The sequence below is a fragment of the Doryrhamphus excisus genome, chromosome 10 (genome assembly GCF_030265055.1).
Source record: "Doryrhamphus excisus isolate RoL2022-K1 chromosome 10, RoL_Dexc_1.0, whole genome shotgun sequence".
Classification (NCBI taxonomy): Eukaryota; Metazoa; Chordata; class Actinopteri; order Syngnathiformes; family Syngnathidae; genus Doryrhamphus; species Doryrhamphus excisus.
This window is the reverse complement of record NC_080475.1, coordinates 9,875,392-9,892,494: the sequence shown is the minus strand read 5'-3', so window position 1 is coordinate 9,892,494 and position 17,103 is coordinate 9,875,392. Positions and strand designations below refer to the sequence as shown.

Here is a 17,103-nt window from a genome sequence, read left to right as displayed (position 1 = left end):
CCCCGGGACACCGGCACCCAGAGGTGACTAGTGATGGCCTCCTGCAGTCCGGGCCCTCCGTGTCGCTGAAGGAATGAGGTGAAGGAAGCGGGGGTGAGAGGGAAGCTTGTTATGGGAGCCATTTTAGAAATCATTTAGAGTCGTAGGGCTGCACGGTGGTTGAGCGGTTAGCACACGGGTCTCACAGCTGGAAGACCCGGGTTCGATTCCACTCTGTGTGGAGTTTGCATGTTCTCCCCGTGCATGTGGGGTGAGAGGGAAGCTTGTTATGGGAGCCATTTTTAGAAATCATTTAGAGTCGTAGGGCTGCACGGTGGTTGAGTGGTTAGCACATGGGCCTCACAGCTAGAAGATCCGGGTTCGATTCCACTCTGTGTGGAGTTTGCATGTTCTCCCCGTGCATGTGGGGTGAGAGGGAAGCTTGTTATGGGAGCCATTTTTAGAAATCATTTAGAGTCGTAGGGCTGCACGGTGGATGAGCGGTTAGCACATGGGTCTCACAGCTAGAAGACCCGGGTTCAATTCCACTCTGTGTGGAGTTTGCATGTTCTCCCCGTGCATGTGGGGTGAGAGGGAAGCTTGTTATGGGAGCCATTTTTAGAAATCATTTAGAGTCGTAGGGCTGCACGGTGGTTGAGCGGTTAGCACATGGGTCTCACAGCTAGAAGACCCGGGTTCAATTCCACTCTGTGTGGAGTTTGCATGTTCTCCCGTGCATGTGTGGGGTTTTCGCCGGGTATCCCGGTTCCCTCCCACATTCCAAAAAACATGCTAGGTTAATTGGCTACTCCAAATTAGCCACCCCATAAAAGAAAATGACTTTTGACTCGTAGATAAATAAATGGTTGGTTAACATTAGTGATGCCGAAATCTTCCCAGAAACTTCCTACTCGGATGCAAGAAAGTCACAGTTCGAAAAGGCCATTGTGTGTAACTGCTCTATAGGAGTCCACAACTCAATACAAACGAATGGAACTGTTGCTGTAGTGCAGCGCTTTCATTTCAACGCAGACCTACCAACATGTACACATTTATAGTACTCAGTATTAAGGATCGACCGATACATCGGCCGGCCGATATATATATCAGGCCGATATTTGCGTTCTTTACTTGAATCGGTATCAGCCGATACGCGTGTGGGTTTGCTGATATATTTTTTCCGCTGCATGATTTAAAACTTGAGACCTGTAATATTTGTTATCATTGTAATTTTTTCATATAAATTGAAGGAGCAAAAGCAGTATCGGACACAAATATCGTCCCAAGCAAAATCGGCAATCGGCTCAGGGTGATGGAAAAAAATTGGTATCGACAAAAAAAACATATCGGTCGATCCCAACTCAGTATGCAATATGAATTTTGAATATGCTTGTATGTTCACCGTTTTGTTGCATTTCCCTGGTTTCATTCTTAAGTATGTATGAAAATTATAAATATAATATGAATAAATACATATTTGTGTAGTATTTCAAATCAGGGGGCAAAAAAACGACCAACATAGCAACATGAATGTTGTCTAAATATTTGACTCTGAATCCTGCTTTCAAGACGCTGTTTGCCATTTGATGTTGTCGTCAGGGATACCGCCCCCCCCCCCCATCCCCCAGGAGGTTCTAATCAGGAAAAACGCTACAGCGCACCAACACCAGCCGCTACACACCATCCTGTATAAACCACAACAGCCACCGGCACTTCTGGGTTGTGACTTTAAGTCTGGTCTGGTTAATTCAGAGATGCGGATGTAAACTGTAATCATCATTATGCACTTCTCGGCAGTGACAGGAAACGGCCCACGTAGGTTTGTATGAACGTGAATATCCTTGATGATATGGATTCAATGTTTATATGCGCATAAAAACATGTGCCTACTCAGAGGTTGTTGGTAAGATTGTGCATTTAAAAAAACATTAAGAAGAATATGAGTGGAAAAATAAGCAGACTCTTCCAGTGACTTTGACAGTAATCAATAATAAACAGTATACTAGATAAGATAATGTAATAGATTGGGTCCACTCGATTTTAACATTAATTTTTTAATGAATTACAAGCATCATGCAAGCTAGCTATACATTATTATTAATATATTTCTGAATACATTTCGGAATGACTGATTGAAATGAAGCCGCAAAAATTCCAACCATAACTCGGTGAAGGACGAATCTATTTGGCGTTGGGTTACACAAGTGATTGAATTAGAAGAGATGGTGCAGGCCCGTGCACACACTAATACACTAACCCACACAAATACACAATATCACAGGCGCATCAATTTCTATTAAGTTAAAAAAAAAAAAAAAAACGAGATTTGAGTGTCTTCTTCCATTGCGAAGGCTTTTTTTATGCGATAAGATCGTCTCCGAGTGCTCTCCTATGCGGGATTCCTCGGCACATCAAACGACAGTAAACCACATCACAGAGACAGAAAGAGCGTAGCTCCATTAGCTTACCCCATAAAGAACATGTGTGTGTGTGTGTAACAAGAGCACACTACACTGGCCACTACAAAAGGCTTACACACATAAGACAAACATACAGAGGTATGTGGAACCCCTTATATTGAAGTTCACATACGTGATGCGAAACAGTCGTAGTACATTTTAAAAACATCGTTCTACATTTCATTAATTCTAAATGGGTCTTAAATGCAACGTAATGGTCTGGTTAAACATAAGCATCCTGGCGTGGTAACTTAGTGACATGAGAAAAACACAAATTTAGGAATCTTTTTGTTGGCCAGATGGCAATCATTAAGTTTATTATTATACAAGTGGTGCAGGCCTACACACACACACACACACACACACACACACATTCACACAAACATGCTGTCTTTGTCGATTCTCCGACTCTCATTCGTGTCTTTGACCTCTTTGATCAAGGTGCTGGGTGACATTCAGATAAAGATTTTCTATACAAATTGACAAATAAAAATTGTATTTCAACTTTATTTAAAGAGGCGGCATGTCGAGAGTTTGACCCCGTGGGGGTGTATGTTGTTTTTTTTTTTTGTTTTTTTTTTTTCTGATTTGAAACAGACCTTCGCCACACAGGCCAAGCAGCATGTACTGACATATCACCCCTCCGCGCTTGGCCTCAGGAGGGGGGGGGATCTGATTGGAACTGTATGTCATCAGTAATGGTTCTTCTGTCTCTGCCATGAACAGATGTCATAATCATTCCTACAGGAGCAAGACGTATCGTTAAAAAAAACAACAAAAAAACGCTGCTTTTGGTCTTTAAAGCCACATTAAAGCAACTAAACGAATAAAGCAAATTAGCGAGTAAGTTGGCTTATAATGAAAATGACATGACACAGGGTCCACCCATCTCTACACTAAGTCTTTGCTAGTGTGGATTTATTCAGGGGCTTAAATCGCATTTTAAATCGCATTTCATTTCAAGTTGATGTTTTGGTGTACGTGTAATTCAATTCAAACGATGACGGGCTGACCGTATGGGCTAATAACTACAAAAGCAATCTTCACTCGCTAAATGTACTGCAAAAAAGGTCAGTAAGGATAATTCATAATGCCGCCTACAGAGAACATACTAACTCCTTATTTCTAAAATCACAAATACTTCAACTTGCTGATATAGTTCATCTTCAAGAAATTTAATTTTTTTTTAAAAACCAAATAAAAATTTTACAAAAATTTATAAAATAAATTTATAAATTAATAAATAAAATAAATTTGCTAAATACAAGGATGAAGAGTCTTGAACCAGTCATGATGTGCTATATATATCACTATATTGACACTTACTATGGTACCCATTATGGCATTGGATGCTCATATCACCTTGTACTTCGGTACAATGTACATTATTTAAAAAAAAAAAAAACTGTATTATGGAAAGCAGGAAGTGAACAAATGTAACAGTTACTGATTGTAAAAGTACCAGATGGAGGGGTAGGATTTAATAAGCTTTGCTTCTTCCTACTCCTTTTGGACATGTGGAACTGGGAACTGATTATGGGATGCACTCAATTGTAATCTGATGCACGTTCAAATGAAATAAAACCATTACCATTACCATGCAAATGGCGGTACATGTCTGGGGGAGTCAACTGGATGACGGCGGGGAGGGTGGGGTGGGGGGGATCTAAGGGTGTGCGCAGAGCTGTTATGCACTATGGCAGGCACTAATTATTTGCGGCTCCTGTTGTGTGTTTGGCTTTGTTTGAGCATGTCCAATATAACCAGCCACAAGGGAGCCTCTGCCAGAGCAAACAAACACAGACGCGGCGTTGAACCACACTGAAGGTCGGTGTCGGCGACTCCGGTTACTTGACACCTAAGGCAAACACTGTGTAGTAAAATCATCTCAGTGCATTGTTTGGATCCTTCTCCTGGTGTGGTTTGTTTGTCAGGATCAGGGGGTCTCAGGTCTACTCAGGGGGAATCGGAACGGGGGGATCCAAGTGCCACGCAACACACACATGCATATTAGCCATGTTTGTTGTCAGTGAGCAGCGCAGTCTGGCGCGCCGTCACGCACCCACGCCTCCGTCCCTCCCACTGGCACAAGTGGCAAAGAGAGTGCCCAGTGTAATCTTAACCAATCAAATCCCTGGAATTCTCATAATATAGAAGAGAAATATGATTCTCCTAGACTTCTTCACTCTCTGGTTGCAAGACTGCAGATCTCAGAGAACAACCACCTGCCTTTGATCTCCGTTTCTGCTCACTGTGGTATTACACACAGACACAAATGATGTCATGTCCAGACAGTTTTTTGTACTTGACCAAGATCCGGAATCTTTGGTCACCACAGTCAGTTGTCAGTTTCTGGCCCAATTCCCACTCAAAAGCTTAGAACCTTGTTGGCCTGCATACGTAGATGTCACTGGTTCTGGCTTTCTAAGCAACTGATGTTTGACTGAGTATGGATTGCACAGAACAGCTGTATTCCATCTCAATAGGAAGGGATCTGAAAACATTTTTAAACATTCTGGGGTTCCTTTGTCTATTCCAGTTTTAAACATAAATTGCTCTGACACACACATCCCGCGCAGAAATCCTGACAATTTTATGAAAATTAAACCAACACAACCACAAGTATGAGTCAAAGCTGGTCGTTGTTCCTTCAGTCATTAAAACCTACTAAAGCAGATTTTGTATTGCAACAAAGGCTGGATTTTATTCAAAATTTTATCCTGATTAAAAAAAAAATGGATTACATTGGTATGTGGGGCTCTACAAACAAAGGCTGATGTTTTTTTGTGCGTGTGATAATTACATTGGTCTTAAATAATATAATATTTTTAGGACTGACGGATACCAGAAAGATGTGGAGGTGTATCCATTTTTTGTTACGTAAAGTTTCCTTGTGAATATTAACTCTGTGTCATTCCCAAAGAACTTTAAATATCTGACTTTAACTGCAACTTGAATTTTGTCACTGATTCTTGAAGACTGTCGGCAATAATCTGCTGATACTGACTGTACATATGTTGTATGCCATATACCCAAAGCTCTATCCTGTGTTGCAGTGACCGCATTCATTGCTTATACAAATGCTTGGGCTGTTGTTTCTTCTGTGGGAGACAGATAGGAATCTGCCGCTTTACCCCAAAACCACTTTTTAACCTAAACAAGGACTCACATCTTCAGGACAGTGTTATCGAGAAAATTGGTGAACATGTGGCTTCTAACTTTGTTTGTGTGCTAGTCGCGATGGTTTCTCTAAGGGAAACGAGTGCGGTGGCTTTCCATTTTTACCGCATTGGTGCACTGCCTGTGGTGCACTGCCAGGTCCTATATTTGGGGCTCAGAGAACAAACTCGAAGGAAACTTTGTGTTCACACGTATATATTATGAATCTGCCAACAAGTCTGAATTTGTAGTACCGTTTTGTTGCCGTTTGCTCGTTTCAGTTTCAGGTTCAGTCTGTACGGTACAGATAAATAGATATGAGTTTCTTGACAGTATTTCACTTTTTTGGAGGTGCAAAACTAGCCAAATATTTATAATAATCGAGAACCGCTACCCTGGCTGGTTTTCGGACCGGGCGATACAGTTTCAAAGCGTATTAGACAAAGTGGTTGGCACTAGATTCTGGAAAAAAAATTTTAATTGTTGGTTTTTCTTGATCGACTTCTGACTTGTTGAAGAAACGACCTTCTCATGTGTCATGTCTGGTTGGGAATTGATAAAGCAACGGGGGAGGAAGTCTTGGTTCCTTGGTGCTCTCTCATCTATGTGTGTGTTCTTACAGTACTGTGAGAGCGGGTTACTCTTTTTTGACCTTGACTTTGCTCCCAGATGACAGGGTGCTTTAAACTGCGGTGTGTGTCTGTGTGTGTGTACTTGTCCAATGCGTGTGTGGTACTGTCCAGACCCGTTACGTCTTTGGCTCCTGTCCGTCAACTGAAAATTGATCAAGTTGGAGGCAAATCTCCCTTTTAAGAACGTTTTTCCAAGAAGACTGTCCCTGACATTTCAATGTTTTGCTTGAATTGTTGTGAAAGGGCAGAGTTTTTAAGCCCCCCCCCCCCTTAAAAAGGGTACCAATGACATCATAACGTTCATTTCCCGGATGTCCATGGAAGCTTTCTATTTATTTATGAAGGTTTACAGCAAAGGATCCTTTGCTGATCCTACTAGGGTGATACAATGAAGCTGGAAGTGAAAGCCGGCGTATAATTAAAGCGCCAGCTTTGGGCTTGTATGGTTATTTGCTTTTCAAGATCGGTATCTAGAATCTTGACATTTTTCTTCAGATGTGGAGTCAGATTTAGGATGTGCTCAGTAGAACACCTCTGGGGCTGGCTCTGTAAAAATAAACCTAGCGATACTTTTTGGAGCTTTAGAATTATTGTATGTCTTCATGCGTGGTTTGGTTCACATGCGCTTGATATTTACCGAAATATTGGGAAACCCTGATGAAATACTTTTTTGCTGTTGCAGTTCAATGAATTAAAATGTTAATTAAATGTATTGTAAATAATTAATGTACTGGAAAGCTCATATCTTCCGACATTGGGAGCGAAAAGGAAGGAAGGTCCATGGTGCGGTGGTTCAACGGATAATTGATAGTCAAACTTTGCCGACCTTGGACAAAGAAGTCATTGTAATATTTTGGTTACCATATGTAGTCATATCAGGGTAGAAAAAAATGAGAATTTTTTTTGTATGTTATATGCTAATCTATGTGCTAACCCTAACCAATCAGGTCTTCAATGAAGGGTAAACAGTTTGTAAATCGTGACATCATAAACGGGCGATGTAGTTGACTTCTTATTACTGTTTTCATGTATTGGCAAGCTAACAAGCAAGTATGCTAACTGGGACTTTTTGTGATAAAAATACATTAAGAACACAGTCGGACTTGCTATATTGTACGCTAGCCGGGAAATTGTACGAAAACTGAGGCATGATTTTCAACGTTAACAGTTTAAACATGCTAACCGGGCTACATGCTAAAGGTAGGTCTCACTGTATTAACCTCTCTGACTTTTTAATTGATACTTTTCCCAAGTACAAGTCGACTTAAACCTCACAAAATCAAATATTTCCCCCCAAATATTTAATACAAAACACATTGAATTCTGTTTGTATGATATATTGTATAAGGAGAGTTTAGTCTGGGAATAATGTTAGAAATCTTTTTCTGTGTCAAGCCCACTTAGCCACCTTGTCCCGCTCCGTGTTTGTGTCTCACTATCTAACTTTTGCGGCCTGGAATGCGGCGATGGTTGGTCTGTTCCTGCTCATCTCTGGGAGCAGTCGGCCATCTCTCCTCGTCCCTGCTTCCACTCTAAACATTTGGCTACTTTTGGCAGATTTGTTGATTTTTGTCCCCTCATGTTTTCCCTCTTGTTGCTGTAAAACTGATACATACCCTTTCAATTAGTCCAGCCGGTCGGAGCACCAGTGAAGGAGTGGGGGTGAGCAGAATAAGTGGGCTGTATATTTTATTAGTGAAGTGAAAACACATACAAACTGGACCGGTTTGGGGGAACCATCTGTTGTCATGGCTTTTTTTTTTTTTTTTTGAAAGCTTTCATTCTCAGATTGTTGCCTGTTTCTCTGAATTGCCGTGCAGTAATGCAACAATTTCATAGACACTAAAAAGGCATGTTTTGGGGTGCTATATTTGGCTTTAAGTGCGTAATCGGCAGATCTTAGCATGGAGCTAATTGGAACAAAGTGACTGGAAATAAAATAAGCCCACATTATCTTTAAAATGTCTTTGTAATAACCACACAGAATGAAGTCAGTGTGTTTTTAATACTGTAAAAGAGATTTTTGCATCTCCTATGGCTTTCAAGTTCATAAATAATAGTGTCAGTCAAACATGACCGATCTCGTGTCCTGTGCGTGCTCTTTCTGCCTTGTCAACCCCCCCCCTCCCCTCGACTATGTGTAGCTGCAAACACACCCGCAATCAAGGAACGGTAATAAAACGGTCATGGAATGTCTCTGAAGAGCTGCACACTTAAGTGGCTGAGAGTCACAAGCTCGTAATAGACGCTTCGGGAACTCATATTAGTAGTTGCTAAAAGAAATACATCATACGCAATGCAGACGACACACGAGAACGAAAACGTGCCCACGGACAGGCTAAAGAGTGTCGTCGCGGTATTGATGGTTCTCTCCGGCATCCCGTGGACACATCTGTTTCTGTCGCTGTGACTTTCCACACACATAATTTCAAGCGAGTCATAACACAAATTATAAACACATCTCCCTCGACCGTGACGCCAAGCAATAACAACATGAAGTGTGCTCAGCTGATTTAGGAGAGGCTAGCACTTTAAAAATGTTACCTTTGCGTCTTTCTTCTCCTCCTCTACAGACAGGTGTATTTTTTTATTTCATTTAACTTTCTATTCAGTTGCATATTTTTTTTTTCAAGACGACTGGCACGATCGTGCATCAGTCACTGACTGTTTTTTTAGTCTATTCACGGCCTTTTGGCACGAATACTGCGCATATTTTTTTCAAGACGGCAGGCACGATCGTGCATCAGTCACTGACTGATTTTTTTTTTAGTCTACTGACGGTCTTTTGGCATGAATATGGCGCATATTTATTTTCAAAACGGCAGGAACGATCATGCATCAGTCACTGACTGTTTTTTTAGTCTACTGATGGTCTTTTGGCATGAATATGGCGCATATTTATTTTCAAGACGGCAGGCACGATCGTGCATCAGTCACTGACTGTTTTTTTAGTCTACTGATGGTCTTTTGGCATGAATATGGCGCATATTTTTTCAAAACGACTGGCACGATCGTGCATCAGTCACTGACTTGTTTTTAGTCTACTGACGGTCTTTTGGCACAAATACGGCACATATTTTTTTCAAGACTGGCACGATCGTGCATCAGTCACTGACTGTTTTTTTTAGGCTACTGACGGTCTTTTGGCACAAATACGGCACATTTTTTTTCAAGACTGGCACGATCGTGCATCAGTCACTGACTTTTTTGTCTACTGACGGTCTTTCTTACACACATAACACAGTATACATATAGTAGCTGAATAATAAACAATACATATAGCAACCTCTCTAAGATAAGCTATTAGCGCTGTTTGATGGCCAAGTTTCATGACATACAACGATACTCGGTGTGAATGTTTTTCCCCCCGATTTGATCACCGGAGGTGACATAGACGGCCTGTAGGTCACATGATTGCAACCCAGCAATGATGTATGACGTAGTATCCCTCCCCCAACGTCCACGTTTGCATGGCTCGCTCTTGACTCTCATTACCCAGAAGTCTGTGCCGTCTGCCCATTTCTAATTTACCCTTTGACATCACAATCTGTCATCAGCAGTCCCACCTCTCGGGTATCTCATCCAAGTTCTTTCTCCTTATTTTTCATCCCTTTTTCTTTCACTTGACTGTATTTCTTTTTCATTTTTCACCTCTGTCCTTTCACCTCCCAATGCACAGTCATGTACCATAACCATCCATCTCTTACCTATGGAGATTCCAAGGGCCTCAATATGTCCTGGGACCACGGAGGTTCAATTGGAATCATATGTTGTACTTGAACTGACAACCCCCCCCCCTGCCTTGATAAATAAGATGTTAGTCCAGGTCCAGCCAAAGCTTAAACGTGATCTTGGAACCAACATTTGATATGTGCATGAAATACACGAGGGTTCATTCTATTGACCAAAATACTGATATCTATTCTAGAAGTCTGGAGACTCTGCAACCAGATCCGTCTACTCTCGTAGTACCTGATGACTTATGAGTACACATCAATCACAGTAATTACAGCAACATTACATTAGCACCCTTCCGATCGAATCGGGAATGAAGATAATCTTTGTGTTTTAAACCTGAGGCCAAACGGTCAGCCAAATTAGTTCGATTCCAAGTTCCAATCAGAGCACCAACAAATGCTATGTATCCACTGCTTACACAGGCACTAGCAAAGGATGTATAAGAGGCTGGGTAATCAGAATAATGTTCTTTTTTATTGTTTTAGGAAGACATCACTCAGTAGAGTGTACCCCTCAGGGAAGCAGCAATGTAATTTACCCAGCATCCATTGATTCAGGGGTTTATTACACCCCAGTTCAGAGAGTCAGGGGGTCAATCAATAACACAATTCGTAGAAAATACAATTCTAGAGAGAGCTGCACTTTAAATCTCTACAGGTCCAGATGTGTTACATACAGATTGTAACATACAAAGTATGACATCATGATTATTATCGTTTTCTCATTAATCAAGCTTCAACCGGTGAAAAAGTTCTTTTTGCAAAGGTTTCTCGATGAATGGACAGCAAGCTTTGATTAAAGATTGGGGGTCAAAAAGATGGATCTTTGTTAGGATTCTCAGAATTTCAGTTCTGTTAACCTTTTTAAGTCAATTTCTAACCACCGAATGCCGTCGTGCGTCACGTGAATCTCATCACTAGATTGCTGATGAACTTTTGGAAAGATGTCCTCCCAACGGTGACACTGTTATGAAGCTATTTTCTTACATATTCGCAGATAAGGTCCTCGCTGGATAACACAGAGATTACATACTGTATATGGAGATACTTGGGTGTCAACTTCAGTTCGAGAGTTTAAATCTGACAGCAGCGTGCTGCAAAGATGACCCCCCCCCCTCCCCGTCGGGCGTCGGGGCTGTTAATCAGACACGTGTTTATTATTGTGGACGCATTTTGGTGCCTTACCGAACCATAGCTTTTAATTCTGTTTAAGCTTAGTCAATGGGTTGTGGAAGTGGTACTTTTAAAATCAGTAACTGTTACATTTGTTCACTTCCTGCTTTCCATAATACAGTTTAATTTTTTTATTTGTTTTTTTTTTTTGTCACGTACCGAAGTACGAGGTGATATGAGCATCCAATGCCATAATGGGTACCATAGTAAGTGTCAATATAGTGATATATATAGCACATCATGACTGGTTCAAGACTCTTCATCCTTGTATTTAGCAAACATCAACTGCTTGTATTGTTTCTTGAATTGGCTCATCGTTGTGCATTGTTTGATTTCCTTACTCAATCCATTCCATAGTTTGATTCCACATACTGAAATGCTATGGCTAGCATAACGTAGTCCTAGCATAGAAGTGTTTCAAATGTACTTCTTCCCTGAGATCATATTTCTCCTATCTCTTGTAGAGAAGTATTGGATGACATTTTTAGCTAATTGGTTGTTTTTAGCCTTATGCATTATTTTAGCTGTTTGAAGATGAACTATATCAGCAAGTTGAAGTATTTGTGATTTTAGAAATAAGGAGTTAGTATGTTCTCTGTAGGCGGCATTATGAATTATCCTTACTGACCTTTTTTTGTCAAATTTAGTTCTTCCCTGAGATCATATTTGATCTCATATTTGATCATAAAATTGGTGTTAAGGGGGTTATTTCATAAAATGGATGTATAAACAATGACAGATTTGTTTATTTTGTCTTTTTTCCTGATTTCGGAGTCGCCACATTGGATGCTGATTTTGGCAATTCCAGATTTTGCCCTTCCTGACGAATACCAATGATGCTTACTAATAGAGATTCGAACTCAGGGCGTTGGCATTCAAATTAAATGCCCCACCTCACTAGTTCTGCATTTTGTATGGCCAAATCTATTGCACTGAAAACCAACTTGACATTTACACTTGCTCTGTAATTGATCATGAATTACTGATATTTCCAAAGATTTCCGTACGGTAAAAATGTAATGACGCAAACACACGATAGAACTCGGGTCCGGTGCTGACCAGGTGTTGTGGAAAACGCACGCCGTGGCGCAAGTGAACTGTAATTCTTGACAGTACACGTGTTTGTGTGTGTTCCCATTACAGTGAGCAGTAAAAGAAATAATAGTGGAGGTGTGTCGAGACGAAAAGTGTCACGTCGGTCCGACCGTGGTGATTAATGGTGTGATTAGCTCCTCCGATCCACATGTCAGAACACACATCCATGCTCACGCAAATAGAGGCAGAAATGGGAGAAACCATGCGAGCGCACACAAACACACAGCGGCCTATTAATGGTCTCGAATAGGAGATTCCAGATGCGGTGCAAGGATAATTGCACTAAAAACACAAAATGTGGAGTCAAGCCAACAAGACTTTATTCTGGGTTGAGAGTGTTTATTTTTGCAATTGAGTTATTACTGCAGGGACTTAAATCACGGAATAAAAACACTTCACTGCAGGTCCATTTTTAATTGAAACCAAAGTGCAATTTCAATGTGCCCTCTCTCTCTTCCTCTTCCACTCCGCTCAGCCAAACCCACACATTACCTTGCTGACATGCTGCTGATTACCTCCACCAAGGAGGTTATAGTGTCATCATCAACACATGTTTTATTTATATTTTGTCTGTTAGCAGAAATACTTTGGAACTATTATTTCGCTGGTAAACTTTCTTTGGTATACATTGTGCATGAAGGTTTGTACTCGGCTGCAACGTTTTTTTTTGTTGCCGTAAGGCTGACATCACCCTTGCTACTTTGCTAGCAAGCTAGCAAAACTGTTGTTGTTTTGTAAAAAAAGGCCCCCAACATCGAAAGCTTGTTTTTAATATTTTAATATCGATTTTACTATTGTATTTCTTATTTGTTTTTTTTTTAGTTTTGGATTAAATTCAATTTATACTTATTTATTGTATTTTATTTTTATAAAATTTGATTTGGTAGCAGGCTAGCAAAACTGTTGTTGTTTTGTAAAAATAGGCCCCCGACATCGAAAACTTTAAGTCTTGTCTTAAAACCCACTTTTATTCTCTGGCTTTTAACTCAAAGTGTGTTATTTAGTTCTTTCTTTTATTTTAATTGGTTTTATTTTTTATATTTTTATTGCTTTGCTTCTTGTTTTTAATATTTTAATATCTATTTTACTATTTTATTTCTATTTATTAGATTTTTTTAGTTTTGGATTAAATTCAATTTGTACCTTTTATTTATTGTATTTTATTTTTACTTTTTATTTTACTAGTCTGTGCAGCACTTTGGAAACTCTGTTTATAAAATGTGCTATATAAATAAATTGGATTGGATTGTGCAGATTCTGTCCGATCGACTTTCCGATCAACTGTCAATATCGTAGATTTCAGATGCAGGCCGATATAGTAAGTCGATTTTGGCCCGATATCAATATCATATCAAAATATCCCTAATCAGTATATTGTTATAAAGCCAATATCGACCATCTTTATCCCTCTCTTGGCAGAATAGTGGAAGTGTTCCAATGTTAAAGTATGACAAGGACGGTATATTTCTGTTTATATTAATTTGCTGTAGACCAATTATGTAAATACGTCTGGTATTTGTGTACTATTTACATCAAAGTGTTTTGGTCAGCACTGGATTTATAACATTCATTTCATTCCCAAGTATAGTCATCACTATTCTGTTATGGAAATAATTTCTCCCTGGATTGTTGGCGTCGTGCAGTGTTTGGTATATGATGAAGTCGTATATGATGAAGCTCGTCGGTATGTTCCGCCTGCACCTGAAGACGTAATAAATTCCCACTAAATGCGTGGATTTAGTGGGAAGCAGCAGTGACACGGGAGAGAGGTGATGGCATTATTACGTTTCCATGAGTCATGCACGAGGAGCACTTATCAGACCACTTAAAAGATGTTTTTGTGGAACGTTAGTCTGACGTGTGTATACATGGAAGGACCGGATAAATGTTTATTGGTGTAAGTTGGTGAAATACAGCAACTAAATTGCAGTCCATTGAAGAGGAATTTTCTTCTTTGTTGTCCAAGGGCAAAACATACAATATTTCATTTTAGTTTTCCAACTTAATGTGCTTGATTTATTATTTATCCAGTCTCTTTATATTGTTTTATGTATTGCTGTACACTATACACAGGAATGTATGTGTCCAGAAACATATTGACCGGTTTCTCCCTACCTCAGGCAGCAGGCTTTGCTGGCAGCCATCAGTGAGAAGGATGCCAACATCGCCCTCCTGGAGTTGTCTTCCTCCAAGCGAAGAAAAGCTCAAGAAGAAGCGATGGCTCTAAAACGGGAGAAAGACCGTCTCATGCACCAGCTCAAACAGCAGGTACATGCAAAAATACACATCAAACTATAATGATAGATCTAAATAAGTGACTGACAGATGAATAAAGTGGTCACAATGGTGGGATTGTAAATTGAAGGCATAAAAATTCAAACCTGCTGCAGGTCGCTGAGCCTTGCCTGCATTAAAGCGCCCTCGTGGGTAGACTTTGTACTCCCAAACTAAGAACAGACAGAAGTTAATACTTTCTGGTAATAAACACAATAGACCTCTCCGCCTTAAAAAAAACAAAAAACACATCTGTTGTGCTCAGTCATCACAGTACTCGCTAAATGTACTGCAAAAAAAAGGTCAGTAAGGATAATTCATAATGACGCCTACAGAGAACATACTAACTCCTTATTTCTAAACTGACAAATACTTCAACTTGCTGATATAGTTCATCATCAAACAGCTAAAAATAATGCATAAGGCAAAAAACAAGGTACATTATTTAAAAAATTAAAAAAAGAAAAAAAACTTGAAAAAAAGTTGAAAAATTTGTGAAAGGTATCTGTTCATTTTTTTCATAAGCCAGTTGTCAAAATGTTTCCTTATTATTTTTTTATATAAAAAAAACTGTATTATGGAAAGCAGGAAGTGAACAAATGTAACAGTTACTGATTGTAAAAGTACCAGATGGAGGGGTAGGATTTAATAATCTTTGCTTCTTCCTACTCCTTTTGGACATGTGGAACTGGGAACTGATTATGGGATGCACTCAATTGTAATCTGATGCATGTTCAAATGAAATAAAACCATTACCATTATTACCATTACATGTCAAACCAGGAGCTGTGGTTCCATATCCAGGCAGATAATCACATACGTAAGTTAATATGGCAACAGTAATATTTTTACAACGCAAGCCTACATTTGAATCATGGGTGAGTGTCCCATCTGATCTTCTGGTTAAACAGATGTTACTCACCTAGTTCCCAATGCCAACTGAAGTATGTGGTCAATTAGGCTATCGTCAGACCACATGAATGAACACGCACAACACTGATTATTCAACAGCAGGGAGTCTGCGTGTATTGTGTCCTGAATCAGAGGGACTTCTGGGAAACATTTTAACATGACCAGATGCAGCGGTAAAAGTTGTTTTCTGTTTCTGAGCCTCATAAACATTTCCCAGGTACTGTTTGTCTGAAAGAAGTTTCAGGGAAAGCTTGTTGTCTGTTTATTCCCATTACCATCATGTTTTCCCGTAGGCATCGGGTAACCAGAGGTTACTGTTACACCTGATTATGGGATGTATGGTTACATTAAAAAAATATGAGGGTGAGGGGTTGAGGGGTTGTTCATTCTGTGGTTCTGAAAAAGTAATGAGGCACACAGGCAGCTCAATCCTTTGATAATATTACCGCTAAGTGGTAATGGTAATGGTTTAATTTCATTTGAACATGCATCAGATTGCAATTGAATGCATCACATAATCAGTTCACAGTTCCACATGTCCAAAAGGAGTAGGAAGAAGCAAAGCTTATTAAATCCTACCCCTCCATCTGGTACTTTTACAATCAGTAACTGTTACATTTGTTCACTTCCTGCTTTCCATAATACAGTTTAAGGTGTTTTTTTTAAAATAAAAAAATAATAAAGAACATTTTTGACAACTGGTTTATGAAAAAATGAACAGATACCTTTTCACAAATTTTTCAACAGCGTAAATGTTAAATTAATAAAAAACAGGAAAAAAAATCCACCGTACCTCAAAATTTTGTGAAATTTTTCTTCATATCTGGTAATGGTAATGGTTTTATTTCATTTGAACATGCATCAGATTACAATTGAATGCATCACATAATCAGTTCCCAGTTCCACATGTCCAAAAGGAGTAGGAAGAAGCAAAGCTTATTAAATCCTACCCCTCCATCTGGTACTTTTACAATCAGTAACTGTTACATTTGTTCACTTCCTGCTTTCCATAATACAGTTGTTTACAGTTTTTTTTATTTACAGTTTGTTTCTTGAATTGCCTCATCGTTGTTCATTGTTTGATTTCCTTACTCAATCCATTCCATAGTTTGATTCCACATACTGAAATGCTATGCTTTTTAACGTAGTCCTAGCATAGAAGTGTTTCAAATGTACTTCTTCCCTGAGATCATATTTCTCCTCTCTTGCAGAGAAGTATTGGATGACATTTTTAGCTAATTGGTTGTTTTTAGCCTTATGCATTATGCCTTATGCAAGTGTGTGGTTTTACCAGGCAGTGCTATGACCACCAAGCACCAGGACCCTTAAATCATCGAGGCTGGAAGTATTTCCTAAAAGTAGTCCACACACTACTACAATTCCTTTCATGAGCTGTCATGAGTTTTCCCAATCTGACAGACTCATTGCAGGATGTCTTCAGACCCATTCACACACACTGATAGGATAGGTTGCCCACCTTGGGTCATCAACAGCCACCGACCAGGAAATGCCAAAGAATTATGGGAGTCTCTTAGGAGAAAAATGATCTGGAGCAGCAGATAGATTTCCAGATAGCTGTGCTCCGTCTGACCTCCCCATCAACCACTTTCGGCACATTGTGTGTTGGTGTGTGTGCCTGTTTGAGCCGTCAGTCTAAGATAAACTGCTTTTCTCGATCACTGC

General features: G+C 39.7%; 1 protein-coding gene across 2 annotated transcripts in view; it reads left to right on the top strand.

Moving 5' to 3' along the window:
- Positions 1 to 17,103, top strand: part of LOC131136511 (ERC protein 2-like) — a 122,361-nt gene that overhangs the window by 58,295 nt on the left and 46,963 nt on the right. For both annotated transcript variants that reach the window (XR_009131749.1, XM_058083417.1), the window contains one exon: positions 14,355 to 14,502. Coding sequence is in view for 1 of the 2 variants with exons in the window: in XM_058083417.1 (XP_057939400.1) it covers positions 14,355 to 14,502 (148 nt within the window). In the remaining variant the exon portion in view is untranslated. The remainder of the gene's footprint in view (positions 1 to 14,354; positions 14,503 to 17,103) is intronic.